Source organism: Vulpes lagopus, chromosome 3 (assembly GCF_018345385.1).
Source record: "Vulpes lagopus strain Blue_001 chromosome 3, ASM1834538v1, whole genome shotgun sequence".
Lineage (NCBI taxonomy): Eukaryota > Metazoa > Chordata > Mammalia > Carnivora > Canidae > Vulpes > Vulpes lagopus.
Genome location: NC_054826.1, coordinates 116,802,378 through 116,827,739, shown reverse-complemented (window position 1 = coordinate 116,827,739; position 25,362 = coordinate 116,802,378). Strand labels below are relative to the sequence as shown.

Below are 25,362 nucleotides of genomic sequence, written 5' to 3'. Positions count from 1 at the left end.
AGGCTGACGGAAATTAGGGGGAAGGCTTGAGCCCTCTCTCTCTGGGACCCTGCCTCCAAATGGCATTGCCACAGTCCTAGTGCTTTATTTTATTGTATATTTGAAGAGGGATTTGAGGGCAATGACGAAAATTTGAGAGGGAATATTCAGGAAGTGAGAAAGAACACAGAGGAAATCAGTTGGGTGAGCCAAGAACAGATCTCAGGCATCCCAAGGCCTACTTTCCAGTCCTCTGAACAGTACATGGCTGCATGCAGAGCCCTAGACAAGTCCCTTCCCACCCCCCAGCCCCGGGTTCCTATTCTGCGAGGTAAGAAGGTTCCATAGGCCAACATTTCCTAATTGGTGGCTTTCAACCCCTTGGGAATTTGCCAAGACAAACCAGGAATTTGTGCTAGGGAGAGGAAAGGGCATCTGTTTCAATCGTAGTTATGAATAACGAACCCCAGAGGCACTTGGGTGGCTCAGTCAGTTAAGTGACCAACTCTTGATTTTGGCTCAGGTCATGAGATCAAGCCCCGCATTGGTCTGCGCACTGGGCGTGGAATCTTTTTGAGAGTGTCTCTCTCCTTCTCCCTCTGCCCATCTCCCTACTCTCTCAAATAAATAAATAAATAACCCCAATAAAGAAAATAATCTAACTAGTTTCTCTTTATAACCAAACACTTGAGGATTCCACTGTATTTCGAGAATGCAGAGTGAGAAACGGAGATCAGATGCACCCATGATTGAGATCCTCTGTGGATGTGTCATTCCATTATAGCCGTTATGAAAGTTTTGTCCATTGCATAGTTTACACTCTCTGTGGTTCAGAGTTGTACGTTGCTTAAGTCTTAGTCACAATGGCAAATTCTAGTGGGAATTTTTTTCTCTTACCTGGTCATGTAGAAACAAAATATAAAAACTATCACAATAAAGCACCTGATTCTTTAGTAGGACAAAATGGAAGAATTCCAATATCAGGTCAAAAAAGCAATTTTTGTCTATTTTGATGTGGTGATTTGCAGCTAAATTCAGTTTTTGTCATAGTAAACCTCAGTCTTGGGACAAAACACCAACATGCTGAGATTTGAATTTATTTTCCGACAACTCATGCTTCAAGTCACAGACTGCAAAGTAAATTCACTGCTTGCATCTCTTGCTTATGGGAGGAAACCCCTCAAATTTCTTTCTTTGCAAATGTTATTAGAGCTGAGATTTAAATAAGCTTTAACTACACTTTTTAAACATTATGCTGATCTTAAATGACCTATGCATTGCTTTTAAAAAAGTATTGATCATTTGTCACGGAAAATGCACCGGCTTAAATTCCTAAAGGTTTTTTTTTTTTTTAAGATTTTATTTATTTATTCATGAGAGACACAGAGTGAGAGAGAGAGAGAGAGAGAGAGAGAGAGGCAGACACAGGCAGAGGGAGAAGCAGGCTCCATGCAGGGATCTCGATGTGGGACTCGATTCCAGGTCTCCAGGGACACGCCCTGGGCCGAAGGCAGGCGCTAAACCACTGAGCCACCCAGGGATCCCCCCTAAAGGGGTTTTTGAGATTACATATCACCTGTGAAATATATGTGCCAAAAAGATTCGGGAAAGTTGTTGGCTACATGCATCAACATGAATTTATTTATTTGCGAGAGACACAGAGAGAGGCAGACACATAGATAGAGGGGTCATGACCTGAGCCAGAGGCAGATGCTCAACCACTGAGCCACCCAGGTGTCCCACATAATTCAACTTTGGAGTTTTTTTTTTAAAGCTTTATTGAAATAAAATTCATATAGAAAAGATTGCACTCTGTTGTGCCCAAGATTACGAATCCAAGAAACCACTGAGGAGCCGACACCGATGCAAACACACGAGGGTTTATTTACAAGCTCGAGCTTGGGTCCAAGTGTACCCAACACAATGGAGCAGGGACTTGGACCCCGAAGTGGATTACAGCTGGTTTTTTTTTACAGGCTGGTCTAGGGGATTTTCAGAAAGGGTGGAAGAATTTCTCAAGTTCTGTTTACATTTTGATGTCGGGCTTTCAAGGGCATTGAGCTCCGTTCTCATTCTAATATGGGACTTTCTACCTCGGGCGTGGGCTCTGTTGTCTTTCTGATATGGGATTCCCTGCCGAGGACATTGAGGACATTCTGCAGTTTTTCCTATAAAGTTCAGCTCTTATTCACAGGGGCCTAAGATGGCTGTACTTGTGTTAATGCTAAACTTGAGGTGGGATGGCCTTGATTTTTCTCAGCCTCCACACACTCCTTGAAATAAGTCAGTCGGAGAAGGACAAACATTATATGGTCTCATTCATTTGGGGAATATAAAAAAATAGTGAAAGGGAATGAAGGGGAAAGGAGAAAAAAATGAGTGGGAAATATCAGGAAGGGAGACAGAACATGAAGATTCCTAACTCTGGGAAACGAACTAGGGGTGGTGGAAGGGGAGGAGGGCGGGGGGTGGGGGTGACTGGGTGCTGGGCACTGAGGGGGGCACTTGATGGGATGAGCACTGGGTGTTGTTCTGTATGTTGGCAAATTGAACACCAATAAAAAATAAATTTATAAAAAAAATAATTGCCAAACAAAAGCTAAAATGCTCAAGTGCTAAATGTTAATTATTGATTAAAGGAAAATTTAGTTAACATTAAAAAAAAAAGATTGCACTCCCTTAGTGTCCACCTTGACGGATTTGGAGTTTGTACCCTATACTGCACCGGCTAGACGGTGCGCGGAGTCCTCCGGGCCTGCAGGGGGCACACGTGGGCTCGTTTTTGTTGCCGAGCATGCGCTGTAGTTACCTGGTCGGGGCGTGGGCGTGGCGGCGGGGCGCGCACGCGCGGCGGCGGCGGGGGGCGGGGCCTGGGCTGTCAGCCGCGGACCGAGGAGGAAGCGGCGGGCCGCGCGCGGGGCGGGGGGCGGACCCGGGAGGCCTGCGGCGGGGCGGGCGGCGGACCCGGGAGGCCATGCGGGCGAGCGGGGCCGCGGGGCCGCGGGGGCCGGGGCCGGTGGCCGCCGCTCTGCTGCTGCTGCTGAGCGGCGCGGGCCCGGCGCGCGGCTCCGAGGACATCGTGGTGGGCTGCGGGGGCTTCGTCAAGTCGGACGTGGAGATCAACTACTCGCTCATCGAGGTGAGCGCCGGGCCGGGCGCTCCACCTGTCGGCGCTGCGGCGGCCTCGCCCGGGCCGCCGCCTGCTCCACGCTCTCGGAGGAGCCCTCGCCGCGCTGGAGGCTCCGCTTTGCGCGGGCGCTGCCCCGGGCCGGCGCCTCCCCGTCGCGCTGGGCGAGGGAGGGCGGTGGGGGGAGGGGAGGGGGATGGATCGTGCCCTGGGGTCACCTGCCGAGTGGGGCCGGGGGCCTTCGAGGATGCGCGCACGGGGTGGGGGGCCGTGTTGATAGCTCCCATCAGCTCCCTCAAAACGAAGGATTCCCCCCCCCAAATCAGGACACCCAAACTCCAGAAACCCCCCCAAATCCGGATCCGAGATGCTAGGGGACTCTGACCGTCCCCACAATCCAGGCCCCAGATCTCTTAAAAGCCACTCTCGGCAGGACCCAGACCCCCACATCCTCAAAACTCAGATCCCCTGGAACTTAGATTTCCCCAAACCCCGAGTCTGGAATCTAGAGGCTGCCTGCCCCTGGCCCCACAGCTCAGAGCCCCATCCCCAATGCAAGTCTGGCCCCTGGCCCCACAGCTCAGAGCCCCCCCAATGCAAGTCTGGACCCCTGGCCCCACAGCTCAGAGCCCCCCCAATGCAAGTCTGGACCCCTGGCCCCACAGCTCAGAGCCCCCCCCAAAGGTCCTAATCCACTCCTCCTAAAACTGCCCCCCCCCCGGGGGGATGCTCTTAGGGGGATCCCAACCCTGTACATGTCTTGGCATCTCTGGGGCTTGGAATCCGTGTTTTTAATCTCCCGCATCCCTCCCTTGGGGAAATCTCCCATTTTCCTCTGTGAATGGAGAGTTGTCTGCTGCCCTGATTACCTTGCTGGGTGGTGACTGGGGTGACACCGGAGATTTGTGCAGAAGTCTTTGTGTTAAGTTGTAAAACCCCATGCAGCTACAGATTATCAGCCCAGTGAGACTGTGACCCAGAAAGCTTTTGCAAAGAGGAAGGTCACTTGTCAGGATAGATGGGAAGGGACCTAATGGAGGGCTTGGCCTCTATTTTAGGAGGGTACTGATGATGGGGCAGGAGAAGGGGATTTGAAAGGGGATAAAAGAAGGAAAGAGGCTAGGAGATGCCGGAGAGAAGGGATGTTGGGGGGACCTCAGACCACAGAGACTGCCTGAAAGCCTGGTTGAGCCACACCAGTGCTGGCAGCGGAAGGGCAGCGCTGAGGAATTAAATGTTCTCCGAATCTGGGTGCGGAGATAGGTTTGGGGTTGAGGATCGTTTCCACACCCCACGAGGTCTTTCACCTGGCCTCGTTTTTGTTCCTGGAGGATGGGGTTGGGACAGAAGCAGCCCAACCCAGCACGCGGTGTATTTCCTAAAGAAGACCCTTCCGTCTGTGGCTGCGGCTCCTCTGCTGTGTCTGATCTTAAGTCAGGTGTTTAGCGAACCTGCCCACTGGCAGTTTCAGGGTTCCTAGGTTCTGCTGGGTCCCCGTGCCACTTCCTGGATTGCCTCCCAGTGTGTGGGCACAGGCAGTTTCAGAAGCTGCCTTGCAAGGCTTTTTGCAACTTGTAGTTTCCTGAGGCTCTGGGAGAAAAGTGAAGGCAGAGAGATGTGAGTAATACAACATAGTAATATAGTAAAATAATAATAGTATTTTGTTTTTTGAATCATGCTCTCTGCCAAATGCTTAAAATGCATAGACGTGATCCTGTATAAACACAAAGGGAAGTGGCTCTTTTCCTTGCCCCTTATGAAACTGGACCTCAGGAGGTAAATTGACTTGCCCAAGGTCACACAGTACAGGGAAGACCCAGACTTTACTGGAACATCTTAAAAAGTTAACAGATTGTGTTTGGAAATGCCCAGGATGCAAGAGCTTTAGAGATCCTTGAGAAGACCTGTATTAAACCTCCTTTACTTTGTTTTTGCCAGAGAATGAACATAAGAGAGAAGCTTAAAAGTTTCTAGATGAGTGTTACTCCCAAATATTCGGAATCATTTGGGGTTAATAGTTTCAGATCCTTGGCCCTCGCCACAAACCTTCTAGTTTAGAAACAGACATGGGGCTCGGGGATTACATTTTAATAAGCACTTTACTAACAGCAAATTTGAAAATTTGTTCTAGATGGAAACAACATAGGGACAGCCACTAAAAATAAACTGAAAAATATGAGTTTTGGAGGTAGTCTTTAGATGGTTTCTAACCAGAGAAATATCTAATCACATTATTTTTGGGATACTTTGTCTTCTCCCTAATGCCTGGTGGTGATAGCAGCATGTAGTAGGTCCTCAGCAAACGCACACTGATAGATTGCATCCCGGCATAGTGTATGTAGATAATTCTCTTACGACTTCTTTCCTTGCTTTCTAGATAAAGCTGTATACCAAGCATGGGACTTTGAAATACCAGACAGACTGTGCCCCTAATAATGGTTACTTTATGATCCCCTTGTACGATAAGGTAAGAGACTACTGTAGTCATTTATGATGGGAAGTAGTAAGTGTGGCCCTCGGCACTGCACGAACCGGAGCAGTCTTGATTTGCCACACAAGCGAAAACTCATCTCTTTTGTAAATTAGAAGTGGTATTTGACAATTCTGGCCAAATTTTGAGGGAGACAGTTTCTAAACTGGTTTGATTAAATACAGTGGCTCCTCAGTGTCTGCAGGGACATTTGGCAGTCAATGTCTAGAGACATTTCTGGTTGTTACTACTGCTTGGGGTTGAGGGAGTGCTACAGTATCCAGTGAGTAGAGGCCAGAAATGAAGCTGGACTTCACATCATGCTGCACAGGACAGACCAAACATCAGCGGTGCGGACACTGAGAAATCCTGATTTAATAGGGTTAAGTTTGCAAGCAGCCTAACACACTGTTTAAAAAATTATACAAGTGATACGAGAATTTATGAGCTTTGTGGAAGACAACAAAACAAGGTCTTTAGAAGTATACGAAGTACATTTAATCTTTACCCCCCAATTTCTCATCCCTCAGTAATGGTAATGGGTAGCCCCACTGATAAAAGTTTTAGTGTGTATCCTGAAAGACTGCTTTCTGTGTGCTATGATTATAAAGATGTTTACACGTGTGCACGTGTGCATAGATGTATATCTGCCAATTCCTACTTGCAACCCAGCCTCCCCTCCTCCCACCCCCGCCCCCCTCCCCATATCAACTTTTTATTTGGAAACACAGATTTGAAGCACGTTGAAGAAATAATCAATAGGCACACATCGTTTTGATTTTGGTTTTTAAAATATCAAATGGAGTTAAACAATAGAAATCATTCTGCAGTTTGGTTTTTCTTTTCCCTGTGATAATATCTTGATATGCTTTCAACATCAGCGTGTATGGATCTGTTGCCCTCTTTTTAATGGCTGCACAGCACATCAGAATCAAATGAAAATTGTAATTTATGTAACCACATCTCTGTTGGTAGGCATAGAAGCTTTTCCCAATTTAAAAAATTTATTACTGACAACACAGCAATAAATATTCTTGAACTTAGGTCTAGGCACAATACATAGGACTGACTTCTACAGGTTGATCTTAAAATATGGTGGTTTTTTTTGTTGTTGTTGTTTTAACTTATTCCTATCAATCTCAAGAAACCAGGGTATGTGAGTAATATCTAGTTTTCAGCAATGACTTTCATTGCTAAGGATACATGCTGACACTAGCAACCTGGGCACGGGAGGGGTTAATAGACTCCATGAGTAGTGCATTTGATATCAAAAGACAATGAGTGGCTAAATATAATGCCTTTAGAACTTTTCCATGGGCACTAAGTTGGTATTTTCTGATTGGTTGGATGGGGACTTCTGGGCATTCAACTTCAGCTTGCCGCATCTGAAGGCAATCAGAGAGCCCACAGCTTCTTAGAATGGAGCGTGTGCTTGGAATTTCATTGCAGGTGTATAAATCCTAGGTTAAATAGTAGCACTGTATTAAACTAGTTGAGAGGTCATCAGTTTTCATCTCTCTTTCTTTCTTCCCCTGTCTTAGGGAGATTTCATTCTGAAGATTGAGCCTCCCTTAGGGTGGAGTTTTGGTAAGTGAACTGAATAATTAGATACATACTCTGTACAGGATTAGATTATATGCCGAATATTAATTTAAATTGGCAGAGTGCAGACACTGTTAAAATACTATTTTAACCCATTCCTAGTGAGGAACAAAGCTTTTTCCCCTCCTTGTTACTTTAGAGTAGATTGGATTTACCTTGGACTTACCTTATCATTATTATTTTTAAAGATTTTATTTATTGATTAGAGACACACAGAGAGAGGCAGAGACATAGACAGAGGGAGAAGCAGGCTCCTTACAGGGACCCCGATGTGGGACTCAATCCCTGGACTTGGGATCCTGGCCTAGGCAAAGGCAGATGCTCAACCGCTGAGCCACCCAGGTGTTCCTACCTTGGACCTATCTTAAGGTTTTCTGTCATCTTTCTTTCTTTTTTTTTTTTTTTTCTGTCATTTTTCTTGAGATAGGCATCTTGTCCTGAACCTTTCTCCAGAAGCTCTGCTTTTGTAGTTCTGTTCATAAAGTGGTAGCACAATGGTATCTAGAGTTCAGGAGTTGGGACTTTTTTCCTGTCCCAGGGTGGCTTCTTAGCCCCCTCGATCCTTTTTAGGACCGCAGTATTAAACATGGTGAAATTTCACATGAAAATCTGGATCTGCTTCTCAAAGGAGATCAGAACATCTGGTGACCTTGAGCGTTACTGGTTCTGTGATGACCTTGGACAAACTACATCCCCTGAGTCAGTGTCCAGTCTCTTTGCTAGGGGGTCAGGAGAGTGGTAGTAGCTGCCTCACAGCCTGACTTGGAGGATTAATGGGCCAGTGTATTTACAATGTTGAGAAAGACTGGCACATAATGAGCCATGAATAAATCCTTAAAAGCATTCTGCACACTTACAAACAAGAACTCGGAACTTACCTGATAATATCTGCCTTTTAGCAGAGCTGGAGATGTGGGAAAGGGGTTGAGATAAGAAGAGAGGGTTCTGCTCTGCCACGGCTGACGTTTCCAAAGAGTAGGTGTGTGTGATCCCAGTTCTGTAGCTTCAGGAGAGGGGTCGGGGGCCATGGCTGTTTGTGTCAGGCTTGCTTGTCAGTTGGAGGAGGAAGAATTTAGTTCCTGTCATCACAAGGGCAAAGTAAAGCTCAGGTCAGCCGACAGCCAGTTGGACTCTGAGGGAGGTTCTTTTTCAGTTTATAGTAGGGGGCACCTGACCCATGCATTCCAGAGAGCAGCAGAGGAAGGGAACCCAGCACAGTGCTAAAGCAGAGGTTGCAGATCACCGGCCTGTGGGGGTGTTTTTTCTTTTGAGAAGTTTACTTTATTGAATTGTACTTTCAGAAAAGTGTAGTCGTCGTAAGGGTATCACGTGAACGTTCCCCAAGTGAACGCAGCATGTAACCTCTACCCGGATAACGACGTAGAACCAGTACCCCAGTGGTGCCCCCTCGCAGGCACTCCCCAACCGCTCCACCCCACCTGCAGGTGACCACTGCCCCGACCTCCTAAAGTTGTAGATGAGTCTTGTCTGTTTTGAACTTGATATAAATGGAATCCTAAAGGGGTACATTTTCGTGTCTGGTTTCTTCCTCCCGACATTGTTAATGATACTCATCTCTATTATGTGTGTGGCCTCCGTTAGCTCATTCAACTGCTGTGTGAGTATAAAGTGACTTATCCCTTCTGTTGATGGACGTGTGGGCCGCTTCTCAACTTTGGCCACTAAGTGTGGTGCTCCTGCGAATGTCCTTGTTCTGGCCTTTCGGTACATGTGTTCTTGTGTTTGCATTTCTGGTGAGTATATACCAGGAGGGATTGCTGGGCAAGAGAGCACTTACCTGTGCAGCTCTCGTGGATAGTGTGAGTGTCCTAGGCGGATGTCGCAGCTTCCACTCTCCTAGCAGTGTGGAAGAGTTCTAGCTACCCCGCAGCTCACCAGCACTTGGTAAGGGCAGTGTTTTTTCATTTTAGCCATTCTGGTGGTAATGTGGTCTCTCACTGTGTTTTTTAAATTTTAATTAAAATTTTTTAAAAATTAAGTTCAATTAATTTAGTAGTAGTAGTAAATTAATTAATAATTAATATAGTAGTAGTATTAGTTTCAGGGGTAGAGATCAGTGATTCATCAGTCTTATATCACACCCAGTGCTCATTCCATCATATCCCCTCCTTAACGCCCATCACCCAGTTATCCCATCCCCCAAACCTCCTCTCCTCCAGCAAACCTGAGTTTGTTTCTTAACATTACCAGTCTCTTATGGTTTGTCTCTCTCTCTCTGATTTCATCTTGTTTTATTTTTCCCTCCCTTCCTCTAATGAGCCTCTGTTTTGTTTCTTAAATTCCACACGAGTGAGACCATTCTCATTGTGGTTTTGATATTTATTTATTCGATGGTCAATGAGATTGAATGCTTTTTTTAAAATATGTTTATTGGCCATATGGATAACCTCTTTTGTGAGGTGTCTGTTCAAGTCTTGTGTGCATTTTTGTATTGGTATCTTCCCGTGTGTATGTAATTATTCATTTTACCCAAATTCTCTTGATTTTCCCTTTTCTCTAACACTCTACACTCTTCCTAACCTTTTAAGAACTTTAACCCTTATGACCTTTTCCGTCTTTTAGACAATTTGAATTAGTTGCTAATACTGAAACATCAGGAGATGACACATAGAATCCAGATGTCTGTTTTTTCTTGAAAGTTTGAACCAGTGGCCCATCCCCTGCTTGGTTCCTGTGGGCATTAGACTTTATGATCCTGGTTTAATGTGGCTGAGCCCATGCGGTTGGTCAGGACACAGTTTGGAGCCAGGCTTCTGGAGGTTGAGTTGGGGCTCCATCACTCACAAGCTCTGTGACTTTGGCAGGGGGTGGGGGGCCCTTTAACCTTTCTGTGTGTCAGCTTAATCCTCGACCTGTTAAAGTAGTTGTGAGGTGCATATGCACCTAGCCCTGTATTGGGTATGGGATAAGCATCCAATGAATAAAACAATTTGGTGCTTGCTGAATTTTCAGTGGGACTCTGAGATAAGTGCAGCCAAAAGACTGTTATAAAAGCATATTATTGGGATGCCTGGGTGGCTCAATGGTTGAGCATCTGCCTTCGGCTCAGGTTGTGATCCCAGGGTCCTGGGATCAAGTCCCACATCTGGCTCCCCTCAGGGAGCCTGCTTCTCTGCCTATATCTCTCCCTCTCTCTCATGAATAAATAATTAAAATCTTTTTTTTTTTTTTTTAAAGCATATTATCCTCCACACACTTTCACTCTGGGACAGGAAACTGGGTGTCCAGAGGAAGAGGCGAGAGGGAGACGTCCCTGCATCCCTCTTGGTACCTTTGGATGTTAAATCATGAGAGTGTATTAAGTGCTCAAAAATAAACTGAAGATTGGCCAAGAAAAGGTGTTTTGCCTAGACAGGTTCACCTTCTGTCAGGACTAAACTTGCTCTTGTGTCTTGTACCCTGCTCCTTTCCCTCCCACCTTCATTTCTCAGAGCCAACGATCGTGGAGCTGTATGTGGATGGCGTCAGTGACATCTGTACTAAGGGCGGGGACATCGACTTTGTGTTCACCGGGTTCTCTGTGAATGGAAAGGTTTGGCTTCGGAACATGGTTATTTTTAATGTTTGCTCTGTATCATGTATTGAGTCTTTTCTGACCTTTAAAAAAGCAGGACTTTTTAATGTGGGGACTCTGAGTTCCCAAGAGACCCACAGACAGACTTCAGGAGGGTCTCAGAATGGGTAAAATTTGGTGTAAAAGGTAGTGGGTGACTAAAACCCAGTCAGATCTGGGCTACTTGTCATTCTCTCGCGAGGGCAGTTGTAAGGGAATGCGAGGCCATTCCACTGTAAAGCTTGGCTGAGTAACTTCCAGGGATGGCCCCTTTTGGGTGCAGGCTGGGAAAAGCGCAGGCCCCAGGACTTCTGGCAACCTGTAATCACCGTGGGCAAATGAAACCAGTCTCCTGCAGATAGGATTTGCATTTGCTTCATCCACTCCCCCAGGAGTTGTCTCAGTAAACTAGATTCTCTAAGAGTTTTTTGGGGTACCTTGGTGGTGTGAATTTAGGGGGCTAACCTGTGTGAATGGCAGCTCCAAGTTCAGATATTTCAGGGGAGTTCTTTTTCCTCCCTCCATCTGGCACCATGGTTGACATGTGCGAATTGCCCTGCTATTTGTTTCTTCACGGCAAGTTGATTTCTCCTCTGCCTTCAAATGAGAGTGAGGTGCTTGCTCTCAATGAGGCAAAGTGGTCCTGGCTTCATGTGTAAGTTTCTTGCTAGCGTGGAGGATCATGGTACTTTTCTTTCTCCATAGACTGTAAAATCATGGTGCATCTTTAACTGATGGTGTCTTAGATTTGATGAAATAAAGTATTATTTCACCATTACTGTTGCCTCACTCAGCACCCCAACTAATCCCAGGGAAGGGTATGCATCATTTATCTACTCTTTGTGAAGGAGTCTGGACCCAAAGAAAGGTATAAGGTCCATGCAGGGAGCATGAGCAGGGGAACTCTGCTGCTGGTTTGGGTCCTGACCTCCTTCTCCTTGGCAGGTTCTCAGCAAAGGGCAGCCCCTGGGCCCTGCAGGAGTTCAGGTGTCTCTGAGAAACACAGGGACTGAAGCAAAGATCCAGTCCACAGTGACACAGCCTGGTGGAAAGTAAGTTGTGCCTGTGTCCTCCTGCCTCACAGCTGAGGGGAGGGAGGGAGCCTGTGATTGGGCCTGGGAGACCTGGGTTCAGATCTTTATTTGGCCTCTTAACTGCAGATGAGTTCATGCCTCTCGGGGCCTCAAGCTCTTCATCTGTGAAATGGAAGTTATCTGACCCGTCACCTCTAGAGTTGATGGGATGATCAAACATGAGTTGATCTTTGTACAGCACCTGCTGCAGGCCTGGCACATAGTAGGCCTTCATTTAACAGTGGGACAGGCTCTGGAGCCTGAAAACCTGGGTGTAAATCCAGGTTCCTCCACTTACTGGGTTTGATCTGGAGCAAGTTACTTAATGCATTTGGGCCTCAAGTTTCTTATTTATAAATGATGATGATGGTGGAACCCACCCCTAAGGTTAGCAGGAAGATTAAATTAATACTATTATTTCAAACTGCCTGGCATGGAATAGAGTGCATAATAGTGTTAGCTCAATATAGATTTGGTAAGTTATGATTTTTTTTTTTTAAATTTTTAAATTCTGTTTAGAGAGTGCATGGGAGGGGAGGGGAGGGGCAGAGGGAGAGAGAGAATCCCAAGCAGTTTCCATGCCTAGCACAGAGGCTGGGGCTCAATTTCATGACCTTGAGATCATGACCTGAGCTGAAATCAAGAGTCAGATGCTCAACCAATTGAGCCACCCAGGTGCCCCTTAATTATGATTTTTAAAATTCACATTATCACTATTATATCAAAATTATTTTGTGGTTGGAACTGACAACTATTTAATTAACCTCACTGAGTCAGATTTAAAGTGTTTAATGGATTTATATCGTTGAGTTGTAAATGTTAACAGATGTGCCAAGATTAACTCAGAGTAGTTCCAGCTGATAATTTTGAAAGCATTCGAATCATTACTCCTTCAATACACAAAACCAACTTAACTGCAAATTAGAAGCTTATAATGAGTCTGTTGCTCTCCAGTTTTTCAAAGAGGATTGTTGAAATTATTTTTTAGTTTGGGGATAACATTTATGTCTACTTGATTGATGCCTGCGGGAGGAATGCGGAGCTTCTATTTTCTCTGGACTAGCAGTTTGCTCTTGACCTCCCTGGGTGAAGTGACTTGAACTTGTTCAGTCTCCTTCATCTGCACTGAGTAAAACAATGATCATAACTTGCAGGAGTAGAGGCTGCATCTCCCCACGGCCAAAATCCAATAGTAATTTCAATTTTATTGTAGCAAAGTGATTTCCAAGTCATACCCAATTATGACAGGCAATACTTGATATAATGAAATACCACCACAGGAGAAGAAATTAGATGGATTTTTTTGGTAGTCTATTTTACTAGAATGAGCACTCATTGTCTGGTGCTTTACACATTTAAAAGGGTCAAGTGTATCAGACAGTTTTTCCAGCCTCAGCTTCTGTCACTCTGGTCTTGATTTGCCCATGGTTACTTAACTGGTATTCATCAGCGTCTGGTTTGGTCATTGTAGTTGGTGCAAGAGCCCAGAATGGCTCACTCTGTATTTGTTTCTGATAAGAGATCTAAACTCTTCTGTATAGGATTCGAAGCCTGTTATCATTTGCCCTGCCCACATCATTAACATCAGCATAGGCCTCAGCCTTTCAGATCTGTTCTCTCTTCTGCACCCAGGACTCTTTCCTTCCCACTGTCCTGTTCCCCTGGACACTTCCTTCCCTTTTCTTTGCCTATTCATGCCTATCACCTCTGCTCAAAGCAGACTTGAATGTTTTATGACTGATCCTTGCTGAACCAGGGACTGGTTTTTGTTTTTTTTTAAGATTTTATTTATTTATTCATGAGAGACACAGAGAGAGATGCAGAGACATAGGTAGAGGGACTTGATCTCAGGACTCTGGGATCATGCCCTGAGCCAAAGGCAGACACTCAACCACTGAGCCACCCAGGTGTCCTCCCAATATCTGGTTTTTAAGGTCAGAAATCCTTGGGGTTAAGGGGGTTAAGGGAAACATAAAACCTTCTTCCTGGCAGCACACAGAATACCTGTTCTTGTACACAGGAAGTATTCAATAAGTGCTCCTCGATGTGGATTTGTATAGTAAACGACTGAATTTTTGTTTATATTCATTTAATCAGCCATTGGCAAGTTTGTGATAATCCAAACATTATTTTCTTATTCTTACAACATTAGCTATAAATTAGAACACTTGGGCTGTTGAGAGAAAGTTAATTGGTATTTTTTATTTCTTAGGTTTGCATTTTTTAAAGTTCTTCCTGGGGATTATGAAATTCTTGCAACTCATCCAACCTGGGCATTGAAAGAGGTGAGTATTTCAGTTGTTGATAGCTGTGCCAGCAGTGTTCTGGTTTGGAGACAAGGATAGAGAGCTCATTTCAGGGTATGAAATGAGTTTATGGTTTTTCTGGAAGTAAATGAGAAAAAAGACAATGCTGCTGATTGATTCGGTGGTATTTATAAGATAAAACTCACTGTAGCAGATGTTCCTTCTGTTGTTTTTGGTTTTAGGTGACAATACTGTCTTCCTGCTGTGAAATAGGTCTGTTATTAACTATAGCTATTTTAAGCTGAATCAACACCAGAAGGACCTGATGAGATTTATTTGTTCTTTTTCCAGGCTGAAACAGCAATCTATAAACATACTTAACATTCTAGAAACCATTGCATGTGTGCCCAAGGAGAATGTAAAAGAATGCCTATTGCAGTTTTGTTTATACTAGCAAAATATTATAAGTGACCTAAATGTCCATTAAGTAGAGAGCAGAATGTGGTTTTATCACACAGAATCCTGTAGGACAGCAATGAGTGAAACAGAGCTACGTGGATCAATAGGAGTACATTTAAAAACATAAAGTTGAGGAAAAAAGGCAAGTTGCTGAGGGTAAGGAAACACAGTATTGTTTATACAGTAATTAAAAACACTCAGGGTGCTTCCACTTACAGATAGAGTCCTATGTAAAAAAAGTATGAGGATGTGCATGAGAATGGCAGACACTATATCCATTATGACACTGACATCTATAGAGGGAGGCAGGAAGGGATGTCGAGGTATGCAAGACTCTTGAATTATACTTCTGCTTTTATTTCTTAGCTGGTTAGAGTGTGTATAGGTGTTCTTTAGAGTAGTTTTATATCTTTTTTAAAGGTATTAGAGATACAGAGCGCAAGTGGAGGGGAGGGCAGAGGGAGAGGGAGAAGCAGACTCCCTGCTGAGCAGGGAGCCTGACATGGGGCTTGATCCCAGGATCTGGGATCATGACCTAAGCCAAAGGCATATGCTTAACCCAATGAGCCACCCAGGCACTCCCAATGATATCTTTTTATTTGATGGAAATAGTTTATGATAAAAGATCAAAAAAGGAAGAAACAGACCAGGTGAGGTTTTGTAATCACTACAGGAAAACAAATTGAAGTAAGATTTAAAGGACATTTCACCACATTAACTTTTATATTAGTTTTGAGGCTGTGTTTTGTTCTTGCTAAGGAACTATTAGAATCAGTATTTTAGTTTTTACTCTATAGTTTTTAAGCATTTAGAGTTGATGGTATGGTTTCACGCCTCTACTTATCTGTATACTATTTATGACTGCAAGTTTTCAGGGGGTTAAAAATGTTTTATTTAGAACTCATGGCTTATACATTGATTAGAATAAATTTTAAGGCTTATATTGTTAATTGTATGTATAAAGGAATTTGAATCTATTAACATAAGATTGTATTTCAAAGTAGAGCATGCTATTAAAAGTCACGATAATGATTGTCTTTGGCAGATAGTACCTGGAAATTAGTGTGAAGGGGCTCCTGGGTGCTGGTTACAGGGCATGTTCAGTTTGTGAAGATCACTGCTCTGTACACCTAGACTATATGCATTTTTTTCTCTGTAAACTGTGCTTCGAGAGCTTTAAAGTCACATGCATATATACCATCAAACATGGAAAAAAGTAAAGGATGCTCATTTAAAAAAATTGCAACAGATAGACCAGAGTAAAGGAGTGGTAACAGAGGTGGAACATTTGGAAGGTGGAAAAGTGTAAAACAAACCGTTAGTGACGCAAAGGAGATCATCATTGTGATGGACATTTTGCCACGCTTCATTTTAATTCATTTTGCTTGCGAACACGTGGTTGTGATTCTATCACCTTCCCAGTTTTCCGTGTTACTCCCCACCCCCTCATTAATATTTTAGCTTAAGCATATCTTCACGGTTGTTAAACACTCCGTGGGGATTTGTTATTTGGGAAGTTAAAATCACCTTCTTCCTGTAGGCGAGCACCACTGTGCGGGTGACCAACTCCAATGCCAACGCCGCCAGTCCCCTCATCGTGGCTGGCTACAACGTGTCTGGCTCTGTCCGCAGTGATGGGGAACCCATGAAAGGGGTGAAGTTTCTTCTCTTTTCATCTGTAGTTTCCAAAGAGGTACGTAAAAAAGAGCCAAGAATGGGTGAGATTGTGAGAATGCAGGCTGAGAACACTGAAAATGTAGGCCAAGGTAGGGGTACAGTCTCTACATGTAAAAGCTTTGCGTTTCTTGGTTGACTCGCAAGAACCTGAATGTTTGTGGTGGGAGTGGGCTCCAGTGGAAAGTGCACAGGCTCTGAAATCTCAGACGCAGGTGCAGACAGATCACAGCTCTGCCTCTTGCTGGCTGTGTGAGCCCGCCACTTGCCCTTCCAGAGCTCTATTTCCTTGACCGCAGAATAATGCCCCACTGTAGGGAAGGACGATGACATCGTTTGTTCCAAGAAGACCATGCCAGTTTTTTTAACTCCCCAACTTGAGTGTAAAAGTTTTTGTTCATTTTACCTCCCCTACTATGCCGTGGGTTTCAGAAATATGTGTTTTGTGATGTAAAACTTAGAAGAATTTTCTGCTAGTGTGGCCATTTGATGGTAATGAGAACCTAGGAATGGAAAAGGAAGTCATTTTCTTTTCTCCCCTTGACATAGGATGTCCTGGGTTGCAACATCTCTCCAGTGCCTGGCTTCCAACCCCCAGATGAGAGTCTGGTGTATCTGTGCTATGCAGTCTCCAAAGAAGATGGCTCGTTTTCCTTCTATTCCTTGCCAAGCGGGGACTATACTGTGGTGAGTGGAGAATATTTGTGTTTTCTGGACATTGTAGACTCTTCAGACACAGCGAGAGTCAATGCCATTTGGGTGTTAAGGGGAAAAAATGATTGCCTTGCAGTTTCGCGACCAATTTCTTTAGCATTGTTATTTTGGACGAGACTCAGACTCATCAGTCGTGGCTGCAAAAAGTTTGGGCCTTCCTCTTTTAAGATCAGCAGCAGCTATGATTAATAGTTTCTCTTGGCTTGCCTCGAACCCCTTGTCGTTTGTGGCTTCCGGGGTCGATTATTAATATTGATCGTTGAATCATGTTGTGGGCTCTTAGTAATTAACAGACCCTTCCTTCTAGATTCCCTTTTATAGAGGGGAGAGGATTACCTTTGATGTTGCTCCTTCCAGACGAGACTTCACGGTGGAACATGACAGCCTGAAAATTGAGGTAAGACCTCCCTCCAGAAGGGACAGGTGTTCGGGTTTCCCATCTCTGGGCACAGGTGTTGCAAACATGTTTACGAAAATCAGTATTTTATCTGGAAGGGCTGGGCTGTGGGAAGAAACCAGAATCTTGTGCTCTGTTCCAGTTTAGCCTGGGATCCACTGTCACAGAATTTCTTCACATGAGGAATGTGGAGGCCCCAGTTATAGCTACTTTGTTCGTTGAAATGTATTTATTGAATCTCAGTCTCAGGTGGCGATTCAGGTACTATTCTAGGGGTGGATATACCCTGGGGACCCAAAAAGCTACAAATTTTTATTCTTCTGGAGTGCAATGGCAGAAAGAAACAATGCACTTATAAATAGGTATGTTAGGTAGTACATTAGGAGGTGGCAAGTGTTCCGTAGAAAAATAAAGAAAGGAGGTGACACACTTCCAGGATTGAGACAGGCTGCAGTCTTCCTGGGTACTTGTAGGCAGTCCTTGCTGTGAAGGTGATGTTTGAGTGAAAACCTGAAGGGGGAGGGGGAGAGGCGTTGTGCCACACAGATTTCTGTGGGAAGAGTGTTCAAGATGGAGAGAGTGACATGTGCAAAGATCCTGAGGCTGCAGTGTGCTTAGAGGGTGTGGGGTGCCCCAAGGAGGCCAGAGTGGCTGGCGTGGAGGGAGTGAGGAAGGGAGAGATGATGAAGCTGCTTATACAGGACCCGGTGGGTCACTCTGGGTGAAGTTCTGAGCAGAAGAGAGGTGTGATCCTCTGGCTACCATGTTAGGAAGAAATTGGCAGGGGGCAACATGGAAGCAAGTGACCAGTTGGGAGGCTGTGGCCATAAACCAGGGGAGAGCTGAGAGCTTGGGCCGCAGGGAGGGGGAGTGAGAGGTGGGGTGATGGATGGGGTGATACATGGCTTGACAAACTCCCTAGATCCTAGAATAGATGGCAAATGTGTTTTCCATTGCATTTTTATCTTTAATTACAGAAGTAGATAATGGCTACTATAGAAAATTTGCCAGATAGAGCAGATTCCCCAAAGAAAATAACAGTCTTTCATAAATGGACCTCCTAGTGTTACAGTTATTGAAAAATTAGATTTTAATAGCGTTCTTTTAATGTTGCATTTGAAAGTACTGTGTTGAAGTAGCTGCGGTTGGTAGAAGCTAGCTTTTAGGTCACATGCTCAGTGGGGTTCTGACGGCTTTTTAAGATTCCTTAAATCACTTGCCGGCTTTGTGCACACTGGAGGTGGATGGGGGAGGGGAGGTGTCCTTGCTTGCTTTGTGGGGGGGCTTGTGCATTTGATCTCGACTAAACACCAGTTTTTAAGTAGAGACATGAATGAAATTTCAGGGAGTAGCCTGGAAGCCGCATGAGGTCAGGTGCATTAGTGATGTCTCATTCTTCACATATTCCTAAGGTGATTTAGTGCCTGGCACAGAGCAGGTGTCTTGTAAAAGTAGTTGTTGAGTGAATGCAGGAATTGGTAAGTAGATAAACCACATCTTTTTAGAAGGATCAGGAAGGGCTACCTGAATTTAAAAAAAAAAAAAAAAAACCATTGAATTTTTAAGAAATCTCTCAAATGCTCTTGTATGTATGCGTGCATTCATTCATCTGTTCTTGGATTCAGAAGTGATTTATTCAGTGCCTACTGTGTACCAGCTGACTAAGACAGAAAAGGTCACTATATTCATGGAGGTTACATTCTAGTAAGAGGTAGACAAAGGAAGATAAATCAAGGACATTTGAGATATTGATAAAAGTTGGACTAAGCTAATGAAATAGGCTAGTGTGATAGACAGTGAGTGGCTGGGGTAGAAAGCAGGGGCAGGGGCCCCTGAGATGGGATGGATAGTCAGGGAAGGCCTCTTGGAGGTGGTGATGGCTTGAGTTGAAACTGGAATGATGAGAAGGAGGAGCCTCCCCCCTGATCTTGTCCAGAGGTGGGAGAGAATGGTCCAGGCTGAGAGGGGCAGCTGGTGTAAAAGGTCCACGGGAGGGATGCCTATAGTGCATGCGTGTAGTCAGCTTGAGGACCCAGGGATCAAGGTGGCTGGAACATAGCGACTCCAGGGAGAGCAAAACCATGGTACTCATGAGCTGGAGCATAGACACATGTAAATCAAGCACAGGGTGTGGTAGTGAGTGTGGAAGGTGACCTCGGTGGAGTGAACCAAGATTTGAATTCAGGTTATGGTGGGAAAAGACAGGACACCTGGCAGGGGTAGTATGCATAGGATGGATTGATGTTGGAGTGTGGGGAGGGGGTCCCAGGTGATGCTGGGGTTTGAGGTCGGAAGACTGGAGGTGATGTGGCTCACCAGATTGCGGGCATCTGGAGGGGAGGAGGCAGGACGGGAGCAAGTGTTATGTGGTGGCGGGGGGGGGGGTGGGGGTGGGGAGCAGGAGGCTTTCAAGTTTGACTCTGTGATCTTTAACTGGGGAAGTAAGCCTGTAGATCTTTGGTACTCAGTTATTTGACAAACATCAGTGTGACCAGAGTGTAAGAAGCAGACAGACCCCCGGGGAACATGCAGAGGTGTGGGAGCAGCAGGAGTCAGGGGAGCGGGTTGGGACCCGGCTGGGACTCGGGACTCCTGCACCCATGGCTGGGCTGAGCACTGGCATGAGTGGACGAGGAGGGCCTTACTGCTCCGGCACATGCGAATCTTCTTCCTATTCTTCATCTTCCAGCCTGTGTTCCACGTCATGGGATTCTCTGTCACTGGGAGGGTCTTGAACGGACCCGAAGGCGAAGGCGTTCCAGAGGCCGTAGTCACTCTGAATAACCAAATCAAAGGTCGGCAGCTGTGTTGACCCCCCAGAACTGTTTGCCAGTGCTGGATTTTGATCCCAGAGAGAAGTGGAAGGGAAACTATCTTAATGGTGCTATGAAAATATGCCAGCTTTTTGTCTCAAGAGGGGATGGACAGCTGTCTTTGGCTTATCTTCTATTTGCATCTTTTTGTTTTATAGTCAAAACCAAAGCTGATGGCTCATTCCGCCTGGAAAACATCACCACAGGGACGTACACGATCCACGCTCAGAAGGAACACCTCTACTTTGAAACCGTCACCATCAAAATTGCACCTAACACACCTCAGCTGGCTGACATCATTGCCACAGGGTGAGGTCATTGTGTTTGGGTCTGCAAAATTACCTTTGATCTGCCTGTGTGTTTCTGCCAGGGATCCACATGGGGTCTTAGGCACCTGTGAGAAATTCAGGTGGGGCGGGGTGTGTGTGTGTGTGTGTGTGTGTGTGTGACCCCCCCCCCCCCCGAGGAAGATTAGTGCTAAGTCTTCCAAACTGAAGGAGCTACTTATATGTGGATGCTTAGGGAAAACTGTCTTGCTTCAAAGTTAGAATGAGTCTAAGTTAGAAGAAGATCTCTTTATATCTGACTTCACATCTGCAAGACCTTCTATGGCTTCATTCTCGAGGACTTTGGAAGATAGTATAGTTGTTTGAGAAAGTTTGCTGTGAGATGCTTCCAGTCTTTGTGACCGTTATTCCTGCTTTGCTGTACTTACTGCGAGTATGAGAGGCGACATCTGGTAGTTGAATCTGTAAGGTCTTATCCTACAGTGATACCATGTGGTGCAAAGAACCTGGGCCTTGGAGCCAGATCTCAGATCCTTCTCTCACCTACGTGTGACCCTTGGAATGGGGGAGCTGCATCTCTCTCTGAGATAGCACTGGATACTCACTGAACTGTAACTTTAATGGAGTTAAGGCAGGGTCTTCCTGGAGAGAGGTGGCAGGAGCAAAGGCACGCAGTCTAGAACAGCACAGTGTCTAGCCGGGAGCTTATGACTTGGTGTTGCTGGGCAGGCCAAAGAGAGTGACAAGGCTGGAGGGACAGATCTCAGAGGACCTCTGGACACCCCACTGGAAGAATGAGGCTTTCTCCAGCACGGGTCAGGGGGCCAGCGATCCATTTTGAGCATAGAGGTGACATGATTAGATTTTTGTTTTCAGGGACACCTGGGTGGCTCAGTAGTTGAGTGTCTGCCTTTGGCTCAGGGCATGATCCCAGCTGTGGTCTTGGGATCAAGTCCCACATCGGGCTCCACACAGGGAGCCTGCTTCTCCCTCTGCCTGTGTCTCTACCTCTTTCTGTGTCTCTCATGAATAAATAACATCTTTAAAAAAAAAAAAAAAAAGAGATTGTTGTTTTCAGAGAGGCACCTCGGCAGTAGTGAAGGATGACAATGAAGGGGACAAGATTGGGGCTCAGGTAGCATGAAAGCAGACTTGATGGGGGCTTGCCTTAGGGGGAGATCAAGGATGGGTTGGAGGAGTATTTAGGAGTTCCCAGTTTCAGAAGCAGGATGGCTTGTGGCACCCCCAGCTGTGGGCAGGGAGAGGAGCCTGTTAGGTGCTGAGGGTTGAGAAGGACCACCAGGTGGCGCTCTGCGCAGATGCCTGGACAGGTCGTAACCCAGGGAGACCCCGCCAGACGGCAGCCAGAACCCTAGATGTGTAAAAAGCAAGTAGAATTAGAAGAGCAGGCCCCAAATGGAATGCCGGTGTCCGAGGGGTGGCCTCAGGAGGATCCAGGCAGGCAGTGGGTCGTAGCTGTGAGGTCGAACCTGACGGTGAGGGAGGCCCAGGAGCTGAGCCTCGAAAGCACGTTCCATTGACTTGGTTACTGAGGAGACGTCAGTGACAATTTCTGTAGACAGGTGGGGGTCAGGGTCAGGGATTCTGTGACAAATGAGTGATTGGGAAGTACATCACCCAGTGGGAACCCTGTACATCATTGCGTTAGAGCTTAGAAAATCATTTTGGATTCACAGCCTGCCTTCTTTTCCCTCATAAACATTTTTGAGCAACTACTCTGGGTGAGGTGCAGTGATAGAGGCTGGTGTGTAGCAGTGAACTCATTTGGCATTGACAGAACCAAGGATTTCATCTTACTGGGGAGACAGGTTTGAGCTGAGTAACTTGTGATTGTAAGTTCTGGTAGGTATGCAGGGAAGAGGAGCTTGACACTGAGAGGACTCGCACTGGGTCCCTGAGCCCAGGGAGTAGCAGTTAGCTAAGTGAAGCACTTCCCAGGCAGCGGGAACAGCATGTTCCAAGGCCTGGAGGGGAGGGAACGGAGCTTTCTGGAAGGTGGCCAGTGTGGCTGGAGGCAGCTGGCGAGGTTGGAGAGCATGTAGCTGGATTGTGGAGGTGGGCTCTCCTCCCCTCTCCCCCTCCCCCCCCCCAAATGCAGTGGAAAGCTGTTGAAGAGTTTTCAGCAAGGGAGCAATAGGGATCAGGGCATTTTCAAAACAAAAATTTTTGTTTTCTCCTCTGGCTGCTATGTGGAGACAGGATCGCAGGGAGGCCAGGGTGTGAGTGGAGGGACTCGATTGGAGGCAGTGATAGTTGTCTGGAGATGTGGTGGTGGCAGGATCCGGGTGCCGATCAGGAAGGGTGAGAGTAGTGCATTTGACAGATACTGTGGGGAGGGAGTCAGCAGGCCTTGTGCTCTTGAGGTCCCACATTTCTTATTTGCAACTATATAGATGGAAGAGATGTTATTCATGGAAATGGAGAAATATATTTATATTTATTTTTTTCCTTCAAGTGGAATATTTGGGACAAAGAAAAATGATATCATTGAGCATATTTGGGAAAATTCATTTTCCTTTTGGGTCACCATAGCACACTTGCCTTTTAATTCATTCCTATTTCTTACTTTAAAAAAAAAAATCCCAATTTATTTGAGAAGGAAATGCTTTGGCTTCTGTCCAAATGACTAATAAGACTATAGTTATCTTGCAATGCACCAAAATTCCCAGGTTTTATCCATAAATCTTGATGACGAAATTTTGTGACACAAATCAATTTTTAAGGGCTTCAGTATAATAAAACACCTGTCCTACCAGCTTTTTAGTTCAGTTTTTTTTTTTTTTTTTTTTTTAAACTAAAGCCAATATACATTTGAGGTTTGGGGTAACTGGCCACTTCTCTTTGAGAAAATGAGCAAAAACAGGTTGGATGGTTAGAATATTTAAAACTTGGAGAAGCAGAGAAGTTCAACGTGGATGAATCAGGTGACATTTCCTGGGATGTGTACACAAATCAAGAGAATATGACATAGATCCTTAAGAATAACTCCTCAATATTCCCTTTCTGCCCTTTTATTCTGAAATGTCCTGAAGAGGGAAATGAGAACCAAAATGTATACCTTCAAATCTAGATCAGAGACCTGCACACTTTCTGTGTAGAGGGCCAGGGAATAAATATTGTAGGCTTCCTGGGCCATGTGGCCTCTGACAAACCCACCAGAGCCAGCTCATAAATGGATGGGTGTGGCTGTGTTCCAGTTAATCTTTATTTGGAACAATGAAATGTGAATTCCATATGATGTTTATGTGTCAGGATATTACTATTTTGATTTTCTGCCCCTCTTAACCCTTCAGAAGTATGGTTGAGCCCAGTTGGTTGAGCCACTCCTGATTTTGGCTCAGGGCATGATCTCAGGGTGAGATCGAGCCCCTCTCTTGGGCTCTGCACCGGGCGTGGAGTCTAAGATTCCTCTCTCCCTCTCCTTTTGTTCCTCCTCTCCTTTCAAAAAAAAAAAAAAAAAGAATGAAAGTAAAAGTGGGAACGACATTCCTAGCCCACAGTCCATGCAAGAGCAGGCTGCTGGCTGGACTTGGCACGTGGGCCCTCGTTCCTCGCCCGCTGCTCTTGATCGTGAGCTCATGTGGCAGGCTGGTCACTTTGCTCTAAAGAGGTGATTGGCTCGTGGTCATTATCGTATTTCACACACACAGTCTGCCACCACTTAGTTGTTTTCCACCACTTTTTATTTGCATCGGGGAGGGGGTGGGGTGGGGTGGGGGGTGTTCCAGCCTCGAATGTACCCCCATAATTATCCAGCATTCCCAGCCACCTTTTCTGACTCTCTTTCTGTCACAAGTATCAACTGATTTTTATCCAGAATGACTCTTGATTCAAAAATACAACCTTTAGTCAGTGGAAGAGACAATCATGGCCTCCGGCTGTGGTGCATTATTACACTTTAACAGGTTGACTGCTAAAAAAGTGAAGAACGGCACTTAAGGATGATGGTTTTTGTTGGTCTTTCTCAGCCTGGAGATGCGCCTTTCATGCCTTTCTCTGGGTGCACTTTCCGGCACTGCACACACTGCTCATTTAGAACCCCCAATCCGAGCCATGACCTGAATGGAGCCTTTCAATTTAAGTCGATTTTGTGGCTCCTAGCTCTTAAGGAATTCAGTTTCAGCTTTGTAATTATTTTAAACTTAATTACATTTTCTGTTCCCATCTCCTCGATCGCTTTTATGCACGAATTATATATAATCACAGGCGAGGAAGGTGTCTTCAGGGACCCTGCCCTGTTTCACGTGGCTGGTGCCATGGGTTTGGAGGGCTGCTTACAGCCCTTGCATTTAAGCTCTGGCCCACATTCTCTGTCCAAGGCTGCTATACCATCAATGATCCAATTTACCTGAAACATTTTTATCATCTACAGATTTTCTGAAAATTGCTTCTGCAGTGGGGGGTGGCACATGTCCCCCAGAATGCACAATCAGCCCCACCGTGGGCCTCTGCTGTGCCTTTTCCCTCACACAGGGAGGGGTTCAGCCTTCCTTCCAAAGGTTGCTTTTTTGGAACTGGAGTCATTTGGGCTGCTTTTCTATCTCTCTGTTAGAGTTAAACTTGTCACCAGGAGTGGGGCAGGAAGAGGGATGTGCAGTTTGGGTGGGAGGCTGCCTTTCTCCTGTTTTAATTGAGTTCTCATGCTGGAATGAATGGGCCCCTTGTTGCAGGTTCAGTGTCTGTGGCCAGATATCAATCATTCGCTTCCCTGACACTGTCAAGCAGATGAGTAAATATAAAGTTGTCCTGTCGTCTCAAGACAAGGACAAGTCTTTGGTCACCGTGGAGACAGATGCCCATGGATCATTTTGTTTTAAAGCGAAGCCAGGGACCTACAAAGTCCAGGTATGATGAGTTTTATTCTATATAAGATATTTGAAAAAAACAGTGATTTTTTTAAAGGGTTATTATTAGCCAAATTGGGTA

At 45.5% G+C, this 25,362-nt stretch overlaps 1 protein-coding gene across 1 annotated transcript in view; it reads left to right on the top strand.

Annotated features, from left to right (window-relative positions):
• The first annotated feature begins 2,850 nt into the window (after positions 1–2,850).
• Positions 2,851–25,362, top strand: part of LOC121487611 (nodal modulator 1) — a 56,193-nt gene continuing 33,681 nt past the window's right edge. The window contains exons 1-12 of the mRNA XM_041749500.1: positions 2,851–3,118; positions 5,484–5,573; positions 7,118–7,163; positions 10,631–10,731; positions 11,698–11,804; positions 14,038–14,110; positions 16,071–16,223; positions 16,754–16,891; positions 17,226–17,315; positions 20,005–20,110; positions 20,287–20,437; positions 25,107–25,281. Coding sequence (XP_041605434.1) covers positions 2,954–3,118; positions 5,484–5,573; positions 7,118–7,163; positions 10,631–10,731; positions 11,698–11,804; positions 14,038–14,110; positions 16,071–16,223; positions 16,754–16,891; positions 17,226–17,315; positions 20,005–20,110; positions 20,287–20,437; positions 25,107–25,281 — 1,395 coding nt within the window. The 5' untranslated portion in view covers positions 2,851–2,953. The remainder of the gene's footprint in view (positions 3,119–5,483; positions 5,574–7,117; positions 7,164–10,630; positions 10,732–11,697; positions 11,805–14,037; positions 14,111–16,070; positions 16,224–16,753; positions 16,892–17,225; positions 17,316–20,004; positions 20,111–20,286; positions 20,438–25,106; positions 25,282–25,362) is intronic.